The following is a 25,046-nucleotide window of genomic DNA, read 5'->3' as shown; positions in this document are numbered from 1 at the left end:
AGATCCTGCATGCCACAACTAAGAGCCTGCATGCTGCAGCTAAAGAGCCTACATGCCACAACTAAAGATTCTGCATGTGGCAACAAAGATCCCGCGTGCTGCAACTAAGACCCAGCACAGCCAAATAATTTTTTTTAAAAAATGAAAGTAGTATTAAAAAAAAGAACACTTTCAAATTAGTTTAATAATAGCAGGGATAAGACAAAAATATCATAGTCATGAAACAAGAACAGATTTTTTTTTTTTAATGGAAGAAACAATGAGAGGACACAAATATTTTTCAAAATTGAGTTCAAGAATAAATAGGGGGCTTCCCTGGTGGCACAGTGGTTGAGAGTCCACCTGCCAATGCAGGGGACACGGGTTCGTGCCCCGGTCTGGGAGGATCCCAGATGCCACGGAGCGGCTGGGCCTATGAGCCATGGCTGCTGAGCCTGAGTGTCCGGAGCCTGTGCTCTGCAACAGGAGAGGCTACAACAGTGAGAGGCCCGTGTACTGCAAAAAAAAAAAAAAAAAAAAAAAAAAAAAAGAATAAATAGGAAAAATTAAATAGTCTGGTTTGAAAATAAAGGTCAAAGATTTTCCCAAGTACCTAAATGAAAAAGAAATGGGGGGTGTGAGAGAAGAGATAAGAAACTATTGAGGGAGTACAGTATCCAATAAATAAAACATTTACAAAATGAAAGAAAAAAGGAAGAAAAGGAAATATCAAAACAAATAATGAAATAACATTTCACTTAACTGAAAGAGGTATGTTTTTATGTTGAAAAGGCCTATTGGGTGTCCAATACAAGGACTATAAAAAGACTCGCACAGAGGCCACTCCAGTACTGAAAAGATGATCCTAAAATATTACTGGAAAAGAACTTGTATAAAAGATCAGGAATCAGAATATCATTGGACCTTTCAATTCCAACAGTAGAAGCTAGAAGATAATGAAATAATACCTTAAAAATTCTAGTGGTAAATGTCTTACTACCTAGAATTTTATACCCAGCCAAACCATCAGTCAGATTAAGGCTAGATGTGCCAAGACTCAAAACTTTAACACTTAGGTACTTTTCTTAGGCAGTTGCTGAATGAGGATAGTGGTCCATTAAAATGAGGGAATAAACTAAGAAAGAGAAAGATAATGAGATCTGGGAAGCATGGCATTCATCCCAGGAGAGGAGGGAAGGAAATGTCAGGATGATGATGGTGATGATGTCTTTCTGGAGGTGCCTGTGCAGTAGACCTGGAGATCAGCAGGGCTGGATTGGAGCATGAAGATGGAGAGAAGTCTCCAGGAGAGAGAAATGGAATGGGCACCTGTTACTTTTGACCATGTGAGAAACAGGAATGAGAAAAGTGTTTTTGTTTGTTTGTTTGTTTGCTTCTCTTGTTGAATTTAGAAGGAATTAAGGGTAGGTATATAGAAACTAAGCAATCGAAAAGAAGCAGTTATTAACTCCAGGAAAAATAAAAGTAAGCAACTGAGCAAATACAGCCGTAGTAATGTAAATCCTGATGTATATATGTGATATAACTGTGACATACACTTATACATCTATCCATGCATAGTTACATAAAATAGGGCAAGGGAAGTGGGGAGACACTTACTGGAAGCATGCTTACTTCTCATCTTCCAAAACAGAACTTCAACAGAGAATATCTAAGATTGATAAATCAAGAAATAGCGCATAAGCATGTTATTTAGGAACATGGAAATACTGGAGGAAACAGTGCTATGAATTGAAAGTGATTGCTCCTGGGAATGGAGAAGATGAAATAAAGCACTACTGTTTGGTTTTGTTTTTTCCTTAAATGCCTGAAGGTACTATTTGCTTTAACGAGTGTATGCATTACTTTGGTAAAAAAAAACATAAGTGAAAAGCTAAATAAAGAGCAGAGTAATGAGTATCTTTGTACCACAGGTTTTCCTTCTCACAGATGGTAAAAATCACTTCTCAATGTTTCTTGTACCACTTGTTTTCCTGTTCAGATGTAGTTGACATTCTCTATTAAAGGCTAAGGATCATAAAGTTAAATAAGGTGCAGTCCCTGGCCTGAAACACTTGTGTCTTAGTGGGTGGTGTATCAGGAGACTTTAAAAAATCAAGATGTTCTTTATGATTGCCTTTTGGGGACTAAGAATGTGGGGGGAGTGTTGGGGACTGTAAGAGAAAGAGTGGATGCCCATAGCTCACAGGAATGGGAAATTCACAGGGCTTGCTGAAGGAACAATGATTAGAGAGGGCTGGTGGAAGTGTGAGGAGACCTGGGGCTCAGCAGAGGAAAATCCCTTCTGCTGCTGGACAGCCATCCATTTGCAAATGTTGAAAGAGAGAATACGGAGCCCAACAGTATGAATATTTTCTGGTTTACCCACCTTTTTTTAATTCCTGAAACGGTTCTACCAGTTTCCATTGCTTCTACCAACACAAGGATGTCTGTTTTAACTGTAGCACCATTAACAGTGGGAGGACTGACATCCCTAGAATTTTTCCTAATAGGTATAAAATGATGCAGTGTTGTTTTGATTTGTATGTTTTTTGTTGCTTATTACACCCACGATTGTTGTAACACTAGTTAGGCTTTTTCTTGCATTTGTGCTCTGTTGAAACTTTTTTTTTTTACTCCAATATATCCATTCTTTTAAACCTATTTTAACAAAAGTTTCATCAAAAAATTTTCAAAATCAGTTACTTTGTCAGAAAACTTCAAACTGACCGTCCCTCGCTTTTTATTCCCAGCACAGCTGGTGTTAGAAGGTAATAATGCAAAGTGAAATCAATTTCTTGAAAGTGGAGAATCCCTCTCTTGTTTTTTAATCACCATAAATTACCTGCAGTCCTCTCAAGGGATGCTGTAAAAAGGTAACGTGTCAGGGGATGGGACGGAGTGTGGACAAACTTCCTGGAAGAGGCAATACCCAAATGCAGTCTTGAAGGAAAAGAAAGAGTTCAGCAGTAGAAAGAGGGATGGGTAGGACTAAGCACAGAGAAGGAGGGAAGAGAATTGTGTGAGGTTTTCAGCAGAAGTTGCCACCTGGTTTCTCCTGAGGCTCCAGAGTGCATTCAAGGTGCGTTAAAGTACTCGCAGCTGGTTCCCCTTTTTTCCCTTTTACTGGAGCTTCAGGTTCAGAGAGTGCAGAGAGGCTGTGCTGTTAACCAGGGAGATGCATCATGCATTTGGGAAATTCTCTTGCCTTGAGAGCAGAGGGAAGTTATTGTGAGGTTTCGAGCAAGAGAGTGTAAGTGTTGTGCTTGCCTGCGTGCACTTTATAGAAACACCTGCATAGGCAAAGTGATCACATTTTAAAGCGAGTGATAATGCAAACAGGACTACATTTTAAGATCAAACTTACTATGTCCAGTTAGGGGATTTATTTCACTTTGCCACAAAAATGAAAAGGGTGACCAAGAAACAAAAGAAGACTTCCTGCCGCAAGGTTTTATCTTTGAACACTTGGTCAGTTTGCATTTTACTTAACTTTTTTCCCCCTAGTTTGTAAATGAACATTTAAGTGATAATAGGTTTGTAAGATCTCATTTAAAAATCAGAGGTTTGGGGCTTCCCTGGTGGCGCAGTGGTTGAGAGTCCGCCTGCCAATGCAGGGGACGCGGGTTCGTGCCCCGGTCTGGGAAGATCCCACGTGCCGCGGAGCGGCTGCGCCTGTGAGCCATGGCCGCTGAGCCTGCGCGTCCGGAGCCTGTGCTCCGCGACGGGAGAGGCCACAGCGGTGAGAGGCCTGCGTACCGCAAAAAAAAAATCAGAGGTTTGTTTTTTGTTTTTTTTAAGCAGAAGTCTTCTTAGAAGCCCATATGATTTAAATTTATTTATTTATTTATGGCTGTGTTGGGTCTTCGTTTCTGTGCAAGGGTTTTCTCTAGTTGTGGCAAGCAGGGGCCACTCTTCATCGCAGTGTGCAGTCGTCTCTTGTTGCGGAGCACAGGCTCCAGGCACCCAGGCTCAGTAATTGTGGCTCACGGGCCCAGTTGCTCCGCGGCATGTGGGATCTTCCCAGACCAGGGCTCGAACCCGTGTCCCCTGCATTGGCAGGCAGATTCTCAACCACTGCGCCACCAGGGAAGCCCGAAATCAGAGGGTTTTAAGTTTGGAGGCATAGATAAAAATAACTTCATTTGAAGGTTATAATGTTTATGTATATTTGTATATGTACATAATTAGTAAAAGAAAACTAAAATTTTTATATATAGTAAAAAATTTACATAGTAAAAAAAAAAACCTTGGAGGGTTGTGGTGTGCATTGACTTAAAGTTCTTTCATTTGCTTTTGTCTTAATTTTTGTTGACAAGTTGCCAGAAACATTTGTACAGGCCTCCTGCTTTCAGAACCAGGATAAGTATATAAAAGATTCAAAATGTGTCAGTTGTGAAGTGTTTCATCGAGTGCTTTATGTCAGGTTGGCACGGGAGGTCCCCTGCCTCTCCTGAACATAAGTAGATTGTTTCACGCTTCATCACCCACCCTCCACCTTTCTTTTCTTTTTTTTCTGGTTCTGTAAGCACTGAAGTCAAATCTCTTCAGATGTGAGCTGTTCCCTGCACTGCATCCTTTCCCTCCCTCCTTCTTATTCAGTGCCTGTCTTATTGTGTTTGTGCTCCCGACCCCCCCGCAGAGTCGGGAAGAATTCATGAACCAGTGGGGGGGGCTACCGTTGGGGTTGGGATATCTTGAAGGAAAGACGTATTTTTCACTTTTTTAGCACTATTTCAGTTTTGTGTTTTTTTAAACAAAGCGTATTCATTTTTTGAAAACAACTGAAAAGGGGGCAGCAAAGTGGAAACTTCGTATGGGAGAAAAATTATTTGACGGTAAAAGATAACAATTATTTTGACCATTATTAATTTGATGGCAGTGATCTTTGATTTCTGTTTTCTGTTGTCTGCCGCCTGTGCTGTACTAACCTCCCCTCCTTCCCTTTTCCTGTGAATGTGTTTATTTATTTTGCTAGGATTCTTATAGCAGATTCTATTGTGCATTAGTTATCTCATGTGGTGGTGCCTTATCCAGTTCTGATTCACTTCTTGTTGCTCTTTTAAGAGATTTTCTCATTATTATGGCTATTTTTCAGGTACTTTGATGATGAGTGGACTGAAGAGAGGAGGGTCAAACCGCTCTTATTTTTCACTCACGACTGTTGTGAAGACTCCTTAAGAGAGAACCATGAAGCTGAAATCTATATTAAATTTCAGTGATGGTGACTTCTTTTGACATGTCTCCCTCAACACAGTTTTTATGAGATAACCATAATTACTTTTTAGATTACAGTATAAATTCTATTAATGTATCAGTTAATTTCTAGTTCATCTTCGCTGGAACCGCATGGCTTTTGTTGCAAAGGATTCCATTTCAAGGATACTGAGCTTATGTGCTTTGAGGGTAAGGATTGGATGGATCTCTGTCCTCCAGAACCTAAAATCTAATTGAGGAGGAAAGGCCCCAACCATGTGTAGAGTTAATTTCAGAAAGTAGGAGAAGGAGAGGCATTTTATGGGGGGTGGGTCCTCCGGTGCCAGGAACAGGGCTTAGGGATCAGACCCGGCAGTGACCCGGTCTTTTCTGAGTGGCAGGGTCTTAATACAAACTGCGGGGGACGATACCTGCCTGCAGGTTGATGTGGGGAGTAAAGGAGGTAGTTAGTGCACAGTAGGTGGTACAAGATGGATGCTCAGACTGTAGTTACAACTGGTGACAGCAGATTGTTGAAAAAGCATGTTCTTGAAGGACAGCCTGGTGAAGCAGACAGGGTAGGAGTCAGGGAATGAGGAAGTCTGGCTTCACATGTGGGCTCAGCCCCGGCCGTTTAACCTTGGTGGACTTAACGGTGGCCCTGAGACACACCCCATGTGGAAAATGAAGGGATCAGACAAGGTATTCATTCTGATAACTCACAGTTTTAAAATTCTGAATGTAAGGTCAAGAGGGACACCCTCCATTCCGGTTCAGTCACTGTGGAGCCTTAGGAAAAGGTGCTGGTTTGTGGAGGGCAGACTATTCCCTGCTGTTACAGGAAGAAGGAAGGCTTTTAGGGGTGGGTGCCACTTAATTCTGAGCTCCAGGCCTGAGTCACACAATAATGGGGCTGCAATTGAGGGACCTCTGAAGTTTCACGAAAGACAAGTGACATGACCACTGCAGCATTTTCAGGAAGTTAATTATCAATATTTTTCCCCAGTGGGTGTAGAGATTCATGTCTGGATTGGGCTTCAGAAGTGATACTCAGGCTACAAATGGAGGCCTTTTTTCTTTTATAATGTATTTTCAAAATAGCTCTTCTGCCATAAATCCTCTAACTGCTATCCCAGTATTTATTGAGAGCCCTCCACACAGCGAGCTCTTTGTCAGACACAGTGTGCTTACCTCTCCAAAGGGGAGATACTCACCTCCCAGGGTGCTTGTGAGGGCTGAGAGGATGCACAGGGTCAGAGAGTGGAAAGCATGGCGGAGTCCCACGTTCTCCGAGCTCTGTGGGGAGAGAGTTTACCCTCAGAAATAAGAGTACAGTGAAACAGACAAATAACCCATCTGCAATCTGTATTTAAGGAAACACTAAGGCAATGTGGAATGATTTTATGTTTCAATTTTTTCCTTTTAAGCTCTTGGTTCTTGGGTGGTATTTTAAAAGCTGCTATGTGAAATATGGTTACTGTTGATATCAATCGTGATTAATATCGTTTAGGATATTAGCGTGTCGTGTGGAAGGAACTTTCTGTTCACCTGTTGTTCTTATGGATGTGGCTTTCTACTCTTCCTAAGCCAACGTTAAGTATGCCTCAAGGTGCCCTTTCTTAAATTCTTTTTGGAATATAAATACTCAAATGAGAAAACCATGATGTCTTTGACAAAGCCAGTTGTTCTGTCTTACTGAAGCCTCTGGTTTCCTACACTCCTCTTTTCCTCTTCCAGTTAGATTGTAGGAACCTGAGAGTGGAAATGTTCCTTCTTTGCCTCCCCCTCTGATAGTGTAGCTCAGGGTAAAGCATTGAACAGTGCTCGAATAGCCCACGCTGGCAGCCTGAAAAGCTGTCCTTAGTGATGCAGATTCTCAGCTGTGGTTCATCATGTGTGGATCAAAGGCAATTTTTCATGGCTTGTATAGTTTAAATCTGACTTAATACAGTTCAGACCATCTCTTTCCTTCCTGCCCTCAGAGAAAGTCAATACTGCTAGATTCTTCCTTTCTGGGTTAAATATACAGTTTCAGTTCCTTGAGCCATCGATAGCTCATAGCACTGTTATAATGCTCTCCAGAGTGTTGGTCTGCAGTCCAAATGGTGACCTTCTTCCACTTTAGCCCGAATCTCTGCAGAAGGAGGGTTGTGAGGACAAAAGGTGAGAAGTACGTGTACATTGGAAAGAGATGTGTTCCAGGAAAGGGCAACGAGTGATGATGACTCAGTCTGTGCTTTGTTTAGGCAGCCTCACCTGACTGCCCACATCACTGCAACCTTGTGAAAGGGTGAAATGGAGACTCTTGGGTATGTCAGTATTAAATATTAAAAAAGCAATATTAAATACGAAGAAATGAGGCAATATAAGCCATTGTGTTAATCATCTGTATTGAGTAATTATTCAAATCCTGTAAATACTGCTAACCTTACAATCTTTAGTAATCTATACTTTATGTAGCCCTCTTTGATTCCATTTTAATCAGGGGATTTAGCATAAGGTCATCTTATTGGAAGGACCTGATATCTGTTGAATTTTGACTTGTTTGGTGATTTGAATGACTGGAGGTTTAACATGGTGCAGTCTTTAATAATTAGTAGTCAAAATCATACATACCCAGATCATATTTTATTTTATTTTTTAGTAACAGGATGATGTTTCTTTTTTCTCCTAAGTTTTTTCTTCTGATTATAAAAGTTATAGTACTCATTTTAGAAAATAAATAATATAGACAAATACCAAAAAGAAAGAAAAAAAGAAATTATTCATAATCTTAACTATGTAACAACAAGCATTATAAATCCTTTGGTGAGCTTCCTTTGGCTTGTTTATATATCTTTACATAACTTTAAAAAGCATAGCTAAATTTATAACGTATATACCATTTTGTTTGTATCCTGAATTCTTCTGAAACTGGGCTTGTTTGTGCCCAGTTACATTCAATAGGATGCACTGTATAAAAAAAATTTTTTTTTAAGTTAGTCCATGGTCAAATCAGTTAAGAAATATCTTAGTTTAATAGTAAGTGTTGGGTTTTTGTTTTTCTTGTTTTTTTTTTTAACTGTAGATTTCATGGAGCCTTAATATACTAACATATATTATCATGTCGTAACAGAGGTGATAGTGTGTCCCTGCCTTATTTACTTATGGAACCCTTTCTTATGAATTAATAACTTGGATTTGAAGCACAATTCAGGGAAAGTTGATAAGCCTTTCCCCCTGTATAGTAGACATTTATCGGTTGTCTCCCCTGACATCCATTTCTCACATGCCCTTCCCCAGATCCTGTTTGGTAATAGGATGATCAGTACTAGATCACAGTTTGCAGGGTTGATGAATGACTTTTTAATGGATTTTAAACAAAGATTAATGTACAAATTAGTATTTTCAAAACGCTCACTACCTTCGTGGATCTAGTCTGCTCTCTTGATATCCTGGGTGCCGGCCGTGGAAACTCCATGCCCCTGATGAGTTGGTGAGCTCTGATTTCTTTTCCTTGAAAGTGTTCATTTGCTGCACCTCAAACACTATTTTTCCCCTAATAATCCTGGTCCACTGTTACCTTCTACTTATTACCTTTTACCCTGCTTTTTACCTTTTACCTCCCTACTTCAAGCTCCTCACACCTAGCTCTTTGGCATTATATTAATTGCTTATTGCGTAAATTTTGTCATATGTAAATATAAGTGTTCGAATTTATTCTATTCTCCTTTACTTTGCCAGCTATGGAATCGTTTCCGTACCCATCAGTAATTCTACAATGTATCTTGCTCCATACGTTTTTAATTTTATCACCCCACTTCTGCCATCAAGCTCACTGCCAAATTTTCATGTTGTTTCCTTCACCCGCAACTATGCAAAGTATCTTCAAGCCTTACTAGGCCTTTGAAATGGAACTTTCTTCGTTGAACTTTTTTAGTTTGGAGGGTGGGTGGGAGGCAAATGTTATTATCTCTTTTGGTCCTCACTCTGTCCAAACAAGCACTTGTTTAAAAAATATTTATTTATTTAATTTATTTATTTTCCTTATTTATTTATTTATTTTGGCTGCGTTGGGTCTTAGTTGCGGCACATGGGATCTTCGTTGAGGCAGGCAGGATCTTTTCGTTATGGTGCGCGTTCTCTTTGTTGTGGCGCTCGGGTTTCTCTACTTGCGGCACTTGGGCTTCTCTGTAGTTGTAGTGTGCAGGTTTTCTCTCTCTGGCTGTGGCACGCAGGCTCCAGAGTGCGTGGGCTCTCTCATTGAGGTGTACAAGCTCAGTAGTTGTGGCGAGTGGGCTTAGTTGCCCTGCGGCATATTGGATGTTAGTTCTCCCACCAGGGATCGAACCCGCATCCCCTGCGTTGGAAGGCGGATTCTTTACCGCTGGACCACCAGGGAGGTCTCCAAACAAGCACATTTTAAATTGCTTTCTTATCTCTAAACTCAAATGTAACTTTATCCTGTTATGTATGTTTTGTATCCATAACTTCTTTTTTCACTTTGGTAATTCCAGGGCAAGTTATCTGCATCTACTTTGTCTCCATCAGTGCTGTCTTTTTTAGGTAGTGAACATTTGGAGAGCAGGAACTAGATTTATCAACTCCTCTCTTCTCAGTCCTTCCTGCTTTTTGTTGAAGGGATAGAACGGAAATGAAAGAAGGGGGATAGTCCAGTCTGAAAAGTTATGTGCTGATTCATAAAGCTTAAATTATCTGGGACATTGTACGGAGTCGTTTGTATGTGTTTCAGGCTAACTTGAAAGAGTGAGGCGTCCTTCTATCTGAGATGTTACTTTTATGTAATGTGAGTGAAATTCAGGAAAGCCAAGAAGGGATGTAAAGAGAATTGTTGGCCTTCTTTGGTTATCTTAGCTAATCTAATGTTCAAGCACTGTGGTGTGATATTTCTGTTTAAAAATAAAGTTTCCTGTTACAATCCAAAGCAAGAATATTTATGGGTATTTTAAATCTGTGTATACAACTTCATAAACTATTTACATTGACATTTTCATAAATACTGATGTTGTACATCTGTGGAATCTCGGGGTATTTGTATAGTTATTCATCATCAAAATTCCTTCTATTGCCTGGAAGCATTGAGAGTTGGCCCTGTATTTGAGGCTGTACCAGTTAAGGAATCTAACAACATCCCATTTTGGAATATGGAAGTAATTGATGGCGAATGCTACATCTTTTTAGTGAATGTAACATCGTATTGCAGATTATTTCAGGGCAGGAACTGTAAGTTGTTGTTGGTTTTTTCTTTCCTTCCCACGTCTTCTTGTGTAACCTTTAAACTATTCTTTATGCCCTTGGCATAAAGAAAGTTTCCCATGTTGTTCCTTTCGTTTGGTTCCTTCAATTATTTATTGTTCTCACTTCCTTATCACCCAGTTATTTCTTGGAAAAATTTTATTTTCCCATTTTTTTACTTGTTAGTTAATTCATTGTTGAAAATAGATAAAAAGGGAAGATATCAAATGAGCACGTGCATATATTTTATTTGGAGTTTAGGGGAGAGGGTCATGAGAAGAAATTTGGAGGTAACTGCATAGAGATAATAATATTTAAAGCTGTGGGTACCTATGACATCACCAGACAGTAGTGGCTACCATGCAGATATCTCCCGAAGTAATTTCATTATTCTGCTTCATTCAGTTGCACAGGCAGCTGATCCAATGAAGTCAACACCCTGCTCTCCAGAGTTAATATCTTTACTCCAGTGTACCCAGGCCTGCAATCTCATCCTAATGCACTCGGTGCTCAAATGCATCCTAATGCTGATACCCTTTACAGCCCCTTCCAAAACTCTGAAGACTGGTAAGAGAAGTAAGCCAAGCATACCCCCCTGGAATCACTAGCTTTTGAATGGAGCCCACCAGTGATCCTGAGGAATGAGCCAAAAGAAAGAGGCACCAGAAGTTAAGGAGACCGTGTTCATCATGGAGGCCTAGAGAAGACAGAGTTTCGGGAAGGAGGGGGAGAGGTCAAGAATGTAAATGTCTCAGTGAGCCAGGATGACAGGGACTGTTTTTATACCTGTAGCTTCCCTTGGAGGGAGGGACTGTTTCCCCAAATATCCCTAGCACCAAGTGTGTGGTCTATGTTCAGAAGAGAATGCAGAAAGGCTTAGGGTGATTTATAGGAGAGGGGGAGGTACTTCTTCTGGAAGAATGGTATTATCAGAAAAAGCTGATAGGTTACCTGGTGATAGACCTTGAGTGATGGAAAGACTTTCATCTACTAGACGTTGAACACATCTTCGCCTTTTCTTATAGTTTCCAGGACCTCATGGAACTAGACTGGTATTGGTATTCTAGGTAAATGGATCTACCATGGACTCAAATAGTACCTAGAGCTGTAAAATTAAATATATAACAAGGATATTTCTTAAATAGTTTACTCTTTCAACAGATGGAGGTGACATGCTGTAAATTAGTATTGCCCTTCTACTCTGTCGTTTTTTACCATATTTAATGATGCTTAGGCAGGTTTGCTGATAATTAGGAGAATTGCTAATAACTGTCAGCATATGTTTGCTCTTTCCATCAACCCCGAGGAGTAGGTTTTAGGTGTTATTGATGTGTCATCATATTACACACATGGATGGCATCTTTATTTTCAACTAGTACTTGAATAAATGCAAAGCATATATGTTTGTATAGATGCTACTCTGTGTCTGAAGTTTCATATTGTGCCTAAAGGGGTTTGTTGCTATAAATAAGGATGGGAAAGAGGAAGGGGAAGAGAAAAGGAAAAAAGGTCCTCATGACAAGAAAAGAAAATCTGTTATTAACTTAGTTGTCCATCTTGAACCTCCTTGGTTTTTACAGGTCATTAAACTGTGGGTACTCTCTCCCCTATGTGCCCGTCTATATTTTGAAATTAAAAGATAACATTGAATTATTATTATAATCAAGATGTAATAGGAGTCTTGGCATTTCTTTAAAATTACAAAGAAATATAGTTATATCTGTATAAGGTTTTTTAAACCCCATTAAAAAACACAGGAAGCATATGAGATGGTTCTGAAAAGGTGTCCTGTAGTAGTGACGGCGAAGAGTGGAGATTTTTCAAGTCAGTGCTATTTACTATATTTTGGTGCTGGCCTTCAGTTTCCCTCTACAATGGATATAACTTCACATATCCTAAAAAAAAGACAGTCCTGCAGTGAACTCTATTCTAAGGGAAAGGAAATGTGGAAAGAGAGTTTTTACCCCAGTGGGATTGGTGCATTGGCCTTTTAGAGAATGTCCGTTCTGGGAATGGTAGGTGATTTATTTGCATTTCTGTGAGCTTGTGAGAAGCATTGCAAACATCTGATTTTCATAAGAATCTATTGAGAATTATTTTGTATGTCAGTGTATTCTTTCTTTGAAAGCCATTTCACTGAAATAAACAGCTTCTTTTCCCCTAGTTCATTACAAAATAGCTCATAAATTGTGGTTTGGGGTTGTCAATTTTTTTTTTTTTTTTTGAAATAGGCTAGTGTTTATTTTGCATCTTGCTTCAGTTGCCCAGTTTCCTTCCATTTTATAAGGAACACTTCTTGAACCTTGGCTGTGGCCACATGGGCTGCCTTCAGATTCAGCAGTTAGCACATTATTCCACTTGAAGGTTTACAGTTCAAAAGGAGCCTGGACAGTTCCCAGATATAAAGTCAAATCATAGCAATCTGACGATAGAAGTATCTAGAAAGCTCAAAAGCCAGGTTTAATGGGTAGCTGTGCAAAACCATTATCCCTTTCACAAAAGATGGTGAAGAGGAGAGAGAGGGAAAACAATTGGCGTTTCTGTGCCAGGCTGGTCTGAGCAGCCCGTGCGAGCCCGGCTGGAGTTCAGCTGGCCCTGCATTCTGCAGGCGGCCGTACGTTTTGAAACACCCCTAAATGTTCCAGCCTTTAAATAGCAGCGAGTCTTCTAAAATGATGCTGCATAGCGCAGGAGAAATTAAAGCGGCTGCCTGGGAGGCAGGAAGCCGACTAGCGAGATGCTTAATTACCGTGGAAGTAAGTGCTTGTTGCCGGGGAGCGGAGCGCAGCGAGCGCGGGTCGGCCTGGGTGTCAGCCGTGATTTGTAGACAATGCGGCCCCGGCAGCGCAGTGCTGGTTCAGCAGCATCTTTCCAAACATGCATTTGGCAGGAATTTAAAGGCCACCTCTTGTGTAATTTGTGGAACCTTGGAAAAGGGTGTGCTGCCTTTATTTTCACGACGAACGCAACCATGCAGGATTTTGTGCTCAGAATTTGTGCCTCTCTCCTCCTGCTTGATGTGCTCCCGAGGAAGTTGGGTTTCTTCACCTGTCACCTGGAAGGATGTTAGCAGTTCTCTGTCGTCGGCTGGGGGATATGGAAAGGTCTGTCCACAGCAGCATTTGGTTTCTGCTGTCTTCATAAATTAGTGCCAAAGGGTGGGGTGGGTTGCAGTGTGTAAGGAAATGAAGGCATTTTGCTAATGAGCAAAATGTTTCTAGCTTTAAGGGTAGATGGATCTCAGAGCTTGGGAAGAGGTGGTGGAAAATGCTGGATGCATTCTGAAATACTCCTTTGGCATAGTAATAGAGGGAAATATAGAAGCGTGCTAATGGGTAGAATGGCTCCGGGAAAACCCTTTTTATTTTCTCTCTATTGTATTTGCTCTTGCCAACTCTGTTAAGCCTTTGTAAAGAAACAAAAAAACAAGTTTGGGTTTTGAAATACAGAAGAGGTTAAAAAGTGAGTGTTGTGACATATTCAGTAACAGAATTTTTCAATTTTTAGTCTTGTTAAAAAACTGTACGTTGCTCTAATTATCGAACTCTGTTGGTTATGCCTTGAACTTCTGGTCAGCACAGTGGTTCATGATATTCTACATTATTAGAGGTCATTGGAGTCTGTACGTGGTCTTTACTTGGGCTAGGAGCCTTGATATCCTGGAACGAGATCCCTCACCCCCCTTCATAGTGATATGAAACAGTTCAATTGATCTGAAGTGTTAATAGTCTTTTAAAATATATATAGTTTAAATGATGGATATTATTAAATGCTTTCACTTTCTTCCTTCCCTTCAAGCCTGCTTTACTAAAAAGATGGGTTGTGAACTGTGAGTCACAATCCATTAGTGAGTCTTTTATTTGCATGTGTCTGGTTTTGGCAATCGCATGTTTATTTTTAGATGTATTTATCAAATGCTAATTCCAATTGTCCTTGTCTCTTTTAGAGAAAGCATGGGATTATGGCAATCACAGAGTCCCAGAGATACAAGTTCCATTCAGTTTTTTTCTGAAAGAAAGCCGTCTATCAAAGTGAAGCAGAGGAACTCTTGTGGATTATAATGTTTTGAAGGGGTCTGGATTTTCAGAGGTGTGAAAATAAGGCATTGTTTAACCTTTTAATTGGAAAAGATTAAGATCTCATGCAACTGATGTATTTTCTGGGAGCCATTCTCCAAAAGGGAAGTGCACATTTAAAACTTAGGTATGATGGTCCTTTCTGCAGGGGTTTAAGTCTGATTGCTTTTACATCATGACCAGCTTGAAACGGTCTCAGACAGAAAGGCCGGTTGCCACTGAAAGGGCGTCTGTTGTGGGCACAGATGGCACCCCCAAAGTCCACACGGACGACTTCTACATGCGACGCTTCAGGTCCCAAAACGGCAGCTTAGGGTCATCAGTCATGGCTCCTGTAGGCCCCCCTCGAAGTGAAGGTTCTCATCATATAACCTCGACCCCTGGAGTCCCAAAGATGGGGGTTCGGGCAAGGATTGCGGATTGGCCCCCAAGAAAGGAAAATGTAAAAGAATCTAGCCGTTCAAGCCAGGAAATAGAAACCTCAAGTTGCCTTGAGAGCATGTCCTCCAAAAGCAGTCCTGTGAGTCAGGGAAGTTCTGTAAGCCTCAATTCCAGTGACTCAGCCATGTTAAAAAGCATACAGAACACACTGAAAAACAAGACGAGGCCGTCGGAGAGCATGGACTCCAGATTTCTCATGCCTGAAGCCTACCCCAGCTCCCCCAGGAAAGCTCTGCGCCGGATACGGCAGCGCAGCAACAGCGACATCACCATAAGTGAACTTGACGTGGATAGCTTTGATGAATGTATCTCGCCCACCTACAAGACGGGGCCGTCACTGCACAGGGAATACGGTAGCACATCTTCAATCGATAAGCAGGGAACGTCCGGAGACAGCTTCTTTGACTTGTTAAAGGGCTACAAAGACGACAAGTCTGATCGAGGTCCCACTCCGACCAAGCTCAGTGACTTTCTCATCGCCAGTGGGGGCAAGGGCTCTGGTTTCTCCTTGGATGTCATAGACGGGCCCATCTCACAGAGAGAGAACCTCAGGCTCTTTAAGGAAAGGGAAAAACCACTCAAGCGGCGTTCCAAGTCTGAAACCGGAGACTCGTCCATTTTTCGTAAATTACGCAATACCAAAGGTGAAGAACTTGGGAAATCGTCGGATCTTGAAGATAATCGATCGGAAGACTCCGTCAGGCCCTGGACGTGCCCAAAGTGCTTTGCCCACTACGACGTCCAGAGTATATTATTTGACTTGAACGAGGCGGTTATGAACAGGCACAGTGTAATTAAGAGGAGAAACACCACCACGGGGGCTTCGGCAGCTGCGGTGGCATCCTTGGTCTCGGGGCCTTTGTCCCACTCGGCCAGTTTTAGCTCCCCGATGGGCAGCACGGAGGACCTGAACTCCAAAGGAAGCCTCAGCATGGACCAGGGAGACGATAAAAGCAATGAACTTGTAATGAGCTGTCCGTATTTTCGGAATGAGATCGGTGGAGAAGGGGAAAGGAAAATCAGCCTGTCCAAATCAAATTCTGGTTCCTTTAGTGGATGTGAAAGTGCCTCCTTTGAGTCTACCCTCAGCTCCCATTGTACAAATGCAGGAGTGGCAGTACTTGAAGTGCCCAAGGAAAACTTGGTGTTGCACCTGGATCGAGTGAAAAGATACATCGTGGAACACGTGGATCTCGGCGCATACTATTACAGGAAGTTTTTCTATCAGAAGGGTGAGTAGAGATCTTTTATTCTTTTCATTTTCTTTTGCCATACTTTCTGAAAAAGAGTACTGTCTATTAGGATTTTTAAGCAGCGTGATGTAAGATTTGCATGAATGCCTTCTCCTGATGGTGAAAGAGTTAAATAGTTATTTGCTGCCGTGTATTTCCTTTTGCATTTTTGAGTTACTTCCTCCTTTTAGATACATTAAATATCTTGTATTGACTAGCTTATGAAATATTAATTTTTTTAAAACCTTTGATTTAATGGATGAAATTGTAATCTTTGTGTAGAAGACTTGCTGTGTCACCTTTAGGGATAAATGTCATATAAAGTTAAAAATATTATAAATACAGCTTTTTTTTTTTAAGGGTTACTAAAGCAATCTTAATGCTATTTTTCATTTATTTAGCACTTTTACAGTTAGTGCGGGACCATTTCTTTTCTGCCTCAATGTTCTCATCAGTGAATGGGAATTATAATACATTCCTATTCATTTCACAGGAATTTTAGTGAGAATTAATTTTGTTATTTGACAAAAGTGTCAGAGCCAGGAATCAAACCTAGGTCTTCTAGATTTGAGTATAAAAGTCACTGGAGTGAGAAGTACTGTTAACATGTTGGTGACTTCCTTTTCCGTTTTGTATGGGGGAAAATATATACCTATATTGTTGGATTGTACTGTATGTGAACTGTATTTGTATACAGTTTTATCTCATGCTTGTAAGAAAACTCTGTGATTCATTGAAAAGTAGTTTAAATGAACTCTTAAGAGCTTTCTAATAGTGTTTTTGAGCAGCATTATTAATTGAAGAATGAGTTTGTCACGCAGGCACCCAAGCTAGGAAACAGGATGCTTGCTGAGCAAGGACATACACCTGTGGTCCACTAGCTAGCTCAGTAATTTCTGCATTGAGCCCAAGTGAGAGGCCCCCTGTATGCAAGCTACTAGAGCAGTTTTTGTTTTCCCACCTACTGTTTGGGGGTTTTGAGTCCTGCTTAAGTCCTTTTGAGATTTATTCTTCCGAATGAAGTTTCATTTCTAGTACTTCATTCTGGTACTCTAGCTTTATGACAGTGCTCCCTTTAAAATAAAATTTATTGTGAGGTTATTACATGGTCATCCCCATTCACGAGAGTTTATTGACCAAAAGAATCTTGTCTTGGTGTTCAGTATCCATGTCTCTTAAACATCTATGGCATAGGTCCTGAAACCAATATGATAATGAAAATCCCAAACTCATTTGTAAGCCATCTTTTTTTTTTTTTTTTTTTTTTTTTTTTTGCGGTACGCGGGCCTCTCACTGTTGTGGCCTCTCCCGTTGCGGAGCACAGGCTCCGGACGCGCAGGCTCAGCGGCCATGGCTCACGGGCCCAGCCGCTCCGCGGCATGTGGGATCTTCCCAGACCGGGGCACGAACCCGTGTCTCCTGCATCGGCAGGCGGACTCTCAACCACTGCGCCACCAGGGAAGCCCTGTAAGCCATCTTTATTTTCTCAGCATAACCTTCTGGAGTTCAGATTTTAGAAATCACTTCTTTCTCATTCTGTCCCTTGGGCTACAGGGTTTCTCGACCTTGCCATCTTGGCATTTGGGGCCAGATAATTCTTTGTTTGGGGGGATGTGTCATATGCGTTGTAGGATATAAGATGTTTAGCAGCATCCCTGCCCTCTGCACCCCAGATGCCAATAGGTGCCCCCAACTGTGATGACCTAAAAAGTCTCCAGTCATTGCCATATGTCCTCTAGGAAGTAAAATTGCCCCTAGCTGAAAAGCCCTGTTTTGTGGAACCTGGGGAAGTTTTCCACAGGTGTTTGTGAGTTGTCTATAGGTGAGGCCATCTTGCTAAAGAACTGACACTCCAACAGGAGAAAGAACACGTTACTTACAGTCTTTGTTTATGTAGTAGTTGCTCTTTTCCCATTAGGCAATGTGATCACATTAATGATGAACATTTTGAGGACTTACTGTGTACCAGGAACTTAGCATTTGGTATGACATGCATTTTCTCATTTCACCCTCTCCATGCCCACTGGGGTGTAGGTATCGTTATAGATGGCATTTTCCAGATGAGAAAACTGGGGTTTAAGTGGCTGGTTTTAAGCTGTTAAGCTGTCACGAAGCTAGTAATATTGGAGCCAGGATTTCACCTTTGGGGAGACTGACTAGAGTCATGTTCTTGGCTGCTTTGCCTTGATCTCTATTATATTAGACTAAAGGGAAGGAGTATATTTTTATCTTTAAACCTGGTAAAATTTTGTTCAACGTATTTTATCTTTCAAAAGTAAGGAATAAAAATTTGAACACCTATATTCCAGAGTTCATCCAGCTTAGGTCATAACACTTCATAAATTTAAGAGCAGATCATTGAAAGTAGTTTCTAATTTAAGCTACCCTCTTAGCTTATAGCTAAGAGAAAGGTAGCTTAAGGTAGCTTAAGCTACCCTCTTAGCTTATAGCTTAGAGAAAATACCCTCTTAGCTAACATAATTGGAACAAGTTAACTGAAAGAAATCATTAAGACAGGGAATCAAAAACAAACAACCCAATCCAAAAATGGGCAGAAGACCTAAATAGACATTTCTCCAAAGAAGATATACAGACTGCCAACAAACACATGAAAGAATGCTCAACATCATTAATCATTAGAGAAATGCAAATCAAAACTACAATGAGATATCATCTGACACCAGTCAGAATGGCCATCATCAAAAAATCTATAAACAATAAATGCTGGAGAGGGTGTGGAGAAAAGGGAACACTCTTGCACTGCTGGTGGGAATGTGAATTGGTTCAGCCACTATGGAGAACAGTATGGAGGTTCCTTTAAAAACTACAAATAGAACTACCATATGACCCAGCAATCCCACTACTCGGCATATACCCTGAGAAAACCAGAATTCAAAGAGTCATGTACCAAAATGTTCATTGCAGCTCTATTTACAATAGCCCGGAGATGGAAACAATCTAAGTGTCCATCATCGGATGAATGGATAAAGAAGATGTGGCACGTATATACAATGGAATATTACTCAGCCATAAAAAGAAACGAAATTGAGCTATTTGTAATGAGGTGGATAGACCTAGAGTCTGTCATACAGAGTGAAGTAAGTCAGAAAGAAAAAGACAAATACCGTGTGCTAACACATATATATGGAATTTAAGAAAAAGAAATGTCATGAAGAACCTAGGGGTAAGACAGGAATAAAGACACAGACCTACTGGAGAACGGACATGAGGATATGGGGAGGGGGAAGGGTGAGCTGTGACAAAGCAAGAGAGAGGCATGGACATATATACACTACCAAACGTAAGGTAGATAGCTAGTGGGAAGCAGCCGCATGGCACAGGGATATCGGCTTGGTGCTTTGTGACCGCCTGGAGGGGTGGGAGGGAGGGAGATGCAAGAGGGAAGAGATATAGGAACATATGTATATGTATAACTGATTCACTTTGTTATAAAGCAGAAAGTAACACACCATTGTAAAGCAATTATACCCCAATAAAGATGTTAAAAAAAAAAGACAGGGAATCTTTCAGAAGTATATGTACTCAAAGTATTTTATTTTCATTAAAATTTATAATAATAGCTATATATTTGCTAAACTCTTGTGAGAGGCCGAGGGCGTTTCTTTCACAGTGATTCTACTATTTTGAATTCTACATTGTGTGAATAGTATAAACCATAAGAGCAAAAATATAGACACTAGCAAAGCAATCTGAATCTTACAGAATCTGAGGTTTCAGAATTTTTTCTCATTTTTTATAGATCTCGCCCACATCTAATCCAACAGCTTTCCTTTAGTGATTGCTTTTATGAAGTCTTTCCAAAGCCTTCAGTTTAGTTTTTAATAGAAACAAGATTTATCTCTTGTACTCATATTCCATCAGCTTTCATAATATTTAATTAAATTTCATAATTACAATAACAAGTCAACTGGCATAAACAGGTTTGGGAAGACACAGCCGATTCTTTGTCAGCACGGAGTCCCAACTGGTGGGAGCAGAAAGTGTGTGTGGCACTAGAGATTGCCTGCTGGTGCCATTGGGCATTTATCATTGTGGTTTACAGAGGGGACACAGAGCAGTAGTTAATACATGAAGCTGGCCCAGTGGAACGCAATATCAGAGAGCACCTGCTGTGTTTTCTTAGGCTATACGACTTAGAATTTTCAAATTAGGCAGGTCATTTGTCACAATATGGTAAGATACAACAAATTATGGCTCTGAATGACATCACTTGAAGCTGAAATTAACACCCTTAAAGTATAACTGTGTATTAAAAAATTTATATAGTATCTAAACTTTTCTTAAATTTTATTTTCTTGAAGGATAGTTTATTTACAATGTTGTATTTTCTGCTGTACAACAAAGTGATTCAGTTATACATATATATGCATTCTTTTTCATATTCTTTTCCATTATGGTTTATCACAGGATATTGAATATAGTTCCCTGTGCCATACAGTAGGACCCTGTTGTTTGTCCATGCTACATATAGTAGTTTGTGTCTGCTAATCCCAAACTCCCACTCCATTCCTCCCCCATTCCCCTTCCCTCTTGGCAACCACAAGTCTGTTCTCTATGTCTCTGAGTCTGTTTCTGTTTCATAGATAAGTTCATTTGTGTCATATTTTAGATTCCATATATAAATGGTATCTGTACTTTTCATCACAGTATAAAATAGAGTTAGACAAGTAATTCTGTCTTATTTTTAATATACAACTTGATTCAGTGAAATTAGTGCACTAACTCATTTTTCCTAATCAGAACCTGAAAGTGAGTCATCTTGTTGAAGGAGTACGACAACGTCAGTTGTAATTTATCTTCCAGCAACATAGAGTAGCACTACTGACCTGGTTGTACTACAACCTCTTCATCACCAGATATTTTCCATTCTGCCATTTAATGAATTCCTGACTTCACTGTGGCTAAGTCTCTGGAGGGAAAATATTCACTTTACTGAAGTGTATATTGTTGACATTATATGTAAAATTTAATTGTATTAGGCTGATGAAGCTGCCATCACTTTTTAATATTAAATTGTTTTTATGAACATCATTATTTTGCAAATTTAGACTTGAGAGGATATTTGGCTCTATCACATAAGTCAAGTCCATTGCTGGAAAGATGCTGGCCCAGTAGAGGAATCCCACTGTTTGCATTTATTAAAATAAGCAACACACCATCAGTGTTCTTTCTGGTCCTTCCTCCTGCCCACTTCTCTTTGCTGTTTTGCCAATGTGTGTGGTGTTTTTATTGAGACTCACCTAGGATTAAATGACAGTAATAATGTAGCTAACATGTATTGTGTTATTACTTTGTGCTTTATGCAAACCTCCTCACATAATGCTCATAAGACCCCAAGGCAAAGTTGTCATTGTGATACGTCCAAGTGATACAACAACATCCTTCTTAGGCACAAACTAGGCAGTAGGATAGCATCAAAATTAATCTGGTCATCTCCCTTTGAGTACATATATTTTGTGTTTAGTTTTTACTTAGATAGTCACCATGATTAAAGTAGCAGTATGGGGCTTTTTCGGTTTTGCACTGAGCGTACAAGTGCCTGAGGCACATCCTCGCTGAATCCCATTCAGAAAGATGCACTAATGGAAAAGAGAGGAGCCCATGGGTTGCCTTGGCAGTGGTGTTTGTTGCTCCATTGATCAAAAGTGTTGATAGGCTTATCTGATGCCAGACAGGGTGTCACTCTCAAAGTCAAGTTATTGAAGATGCTGTGATAGGAAAGGGCCTCTTCCCCCTGCCCAGCGGCCAGGAGCAGCTGCCATTATCTGGTCTGAAGCTCATCTGCGAACATTTTCCCATTAGAAACACTAATGCTCTGCACGTGATTATTCTTCTGATAACTTTGAACCACCAGATTTGATTGTTCTTTTCTGGTTTACCTTCCTCCTCCTACACCTCCACCCCACCCTACCCCACCATACGTGAGTGTTCGCACACCCACGCCCACACACCCACACCCACACAAGTCAGGTTCAGCAGTCCGCTGGGCTCCAGGATTATCAGTTTGAGGACACAAACACGTTGGATTTCAGTTGGTCTCGCAATGTCCAATTTTCTGTATTTACCTCTCACCCTCTTCTTATCAGCTGTCTTTCACATTTCTTTAGAATATATGCACTGAACTTCACTTGTACTTGGAGTGACAGCTTTAGTGCTCTGATATATTCTCCAGTTGTGTTATCAGGAGCTGTTCATCTGGTTCAGTTTGTTAAATGAGCATCGTTAAGTACCTGTTGTAAGTTTTAGTGGATTATCGTAGGGTACATATAGAACATCAGAGAACATCGTACAGCTAAACTTATTTGTAAAGCCCTAGCTTATTTTGTTTGTTTAATTCTTCTGTAAGTATAGCAACATTAAGCTTGAGGAAAGTACTATGGGATGCCTTATAGCTCAGAGTTCTTTAAGGATAGCTATTCTGTGGTTAGTTTTTTGTGGACAGTTGTATTTCAAGGAAGTGGTAAACTCCAGAGTCAGCACGTCTGCTCTCCTGAGCCATGTTCTGCTCTTGCACTGAACAGTTTATTTCTGCCAAAACTAATAGGGAAAGATTTCATACATGTATAATAACTTATTGTCTTAATGCCCTTGTCTTTTATTTTTTCTTGAGAGCATATCAACTGTATTTAATTTGTTCAAAGGTAGCTCTCTAGTTATTTAACCCTTTTCACAGAGATCTGGGGCACTAAATAACTTCTTGAGAAACTCACCTAGGAGTGTTTTGCTGTTGTCTCTTCACCTGTTCAGGGTTTCTGGTAGCAAGAAGGCCATTCAGTAGGAAGGTTTGCACGTCTGCTCTTTGGAAAACAAGCATCCTCTCCTTTCTTGGCCGTGATCTCTCGAGTCCCATCACTGATCATCTGGACTCTGATGTGTGAGGCGTTTGGGATTTCATATTACCTGAGCCATCTCCGTGCAGAGGTTTTTGAAACCTGATTAAAAGGGCATGTGCCTCAACTGCTCCTCTCTGTTTTGTTTTTGAAATCAAGCTAGACTGGCCCAAGGCCACATTTGCTCAAACACTTGACTTTACTCAAAGTCATCTTGTAAAGATCCAATCATATAGAAACAGAATGTGCTTTTGCAGTAAAACTGATGAGGGAGACATTGGCCATTTGGTCATCCTTCAGCCCTTTAGGAAGTTCCACGTGAGATACTTACTTTAGAATCTGATGCCAGGAATTGTTTTCTGGTAGCTACCAAATGCCTGCCTTTCTAATGACAGGTGTGTTTTATTTGTTTGCTTGTTTTATTTATTTATTTTTACTGTATCTCCTGTTTTACCTCAACTCCCAGAAGCAAATTTGATGCTCCAGTTTTATAACCTTCATTAATAACACATTTGTTTCCACTTTTGTCTTTTATTTTCCAATTTCTGTTTCATTAGCACAACTTACATATTTCCTTTATAATGAATGACCTCAAAAAATTCTTTTTAGAAAAGGTAATTAGTATACATCTATATCCAAATAAAAGACCTCTGTTCCCAGGCTATGTCTTCAGTTCTAGCTACGTTTCTCACTCTCCATTACCTGCTTCCACCTGGTTGGTTATCTAGTTGGCAACTCGAACCCTGGGACACAAATTTTTTGACTTCATTTTTCTCCCTGAACAAGCGTCCCATCCCACATCCTTGCCCTCATGCTGTAAATGCCACCATTATTATCAGTCACTTGGATTTGAAACACCAAAGCCTCTTTGTTGCCTCTCTTCATTGTTCTCAACCTCCAGTCAGTTGGGAAGGCCTCTTGAGTCTACCTTCGAATTGCTGCTGACTTCTGTTCTCTGTGTCCCAATCCCAGTTCTGTCACTTCAAGCCGGCGTTACCTCTTGCCCCAATTCTTGGCCATTGTCTTAGTCTCTCCATCTCTAGTCCGTCCTACTCAAAATGCAACTTCTTGTCTTTGCCAAATACAGTCTGATCACATAGCAGTTTACATTTTACATGATTGCATTTATGATTTAATCATGTAACAAATACATTATCGGTCAAGTCCTCTGAGAAGCAGGTGTTGAAACAGTATAGGCGTGCAAGTGGTTTGTTAGGGACCTGGGGGTAACGCCTGTGAAAGAAGAGGGCAGAGGAAGCAGAAGTTAGCAGGGAAGGCCTTCAGTCCACAATGCAGGTCTGACACCATGAAAGTAAAAGGGAAAAGAAGCAAAAGTGGGCAGGGGGAGCCTCAGCCCACCGTGCACATCTGGCAAAGTCTCAGCCAATGCCATGGAACGAAAAAGAGCATTAGAGAAGTCATTTGTTGGGCAGTAACAGCCAGGCCCCCTCACCCCTGGCATGCTCAGTCCTGGGCTGCCCAAGAAGAGTGTGGCTGGGCTGGAAAACTGTGGAAGATCCAGAGATGCTACAGCCAGAGACTTTCAGCTAATTGCATTTCTTGTGGCTGAATGGGTTGTGAGCCCTTTCTGGAAGGAGAGGTGTTAAGTGTTGCGCCTCTGTGGCTGCCACAGGTGCATGAGCGCCTTCATCATGCTCGGCACGATTTTGGACACTTGGAGTGAGACGTAAAACGAAGCACCTTGCTTTGTGACTGCCTGGAGGGGTGGGATAGGGAGGGTGGGAGGGAGGGAGACGCAAGAGGGAAGAGATAATGGGAACATATGTATATGTATAACGGATTCACTTTGTTATAAAGCAGAAACTAACACACCATTGTAAAGCAATTATACTCCAATAAAGGTGAAAAAAAAAGAAAAGAAAAATCTAAAAAAAATAGAGCACCTTCATGAGCTTACATTCTGGTGGAGGGAAGCAGACAGTAAACAAATCAAACAAAAGTATATACATGCTTACTGTGAAAATTAATAATGCAGAGTTGGAGAAAGTAATCCCTCTCCTAATTCTAATAGTTTG

General features: G+C 40.6%; 1 protein-coding gene across 14 annotated transcripts in view; it reads left to right on the top strand.

The window, feature by feature from the left end:
• Positions 1-25,046, top strand: part of SIPA1L1 (signal induced proliferation associated 1 like 1) — a 522,661-nt gene that overhangs the window by 361,364 nt on the left and 136,251 nt on the right. For 13 of the 14 annotated variants that reach the window (XM_073800311.1, XM_073800310.1, XM_073800309.1 and 10 more), the window contains one exon: positions 14,357-16,159. In XM_073800311.1, the coding sequence (XP_073656412.1) occupies positions 14,662-16,159 (1,498 nt within the window). In that variant the 5' untranslated portion in view covers positions 14,357-14,661. Of the gene's footprint in view, positions 1-13,357; positions 13,515-14,356; positions 16,160-25,046 lie in introns of those variants that run through there. The other variant, XM_073800308.1, reaches the window with a different exon arrangement.

Source organism: Tursiops truncatus, chromosome 2 (genome assembly GCF_011762595.2).
Source record: "Tursiops truncatus isolate mTurTru1 chromosome 2, mTurTru1.mat.Y, whole genome shotgun sequence".
NCBI classification, from domain to species: domain Eukaryota; kingdom Metazoa; phylum Chordata; class Mammalia; order Artiodactyla; family Delphinidae; genus Tursiops; species Tursiops truncatus.
The sequence above is the reverse complement of the archived record's forward strand: the minus strand, read 5'-3'. Positions and strand labels throughout refer to the sequence as shown.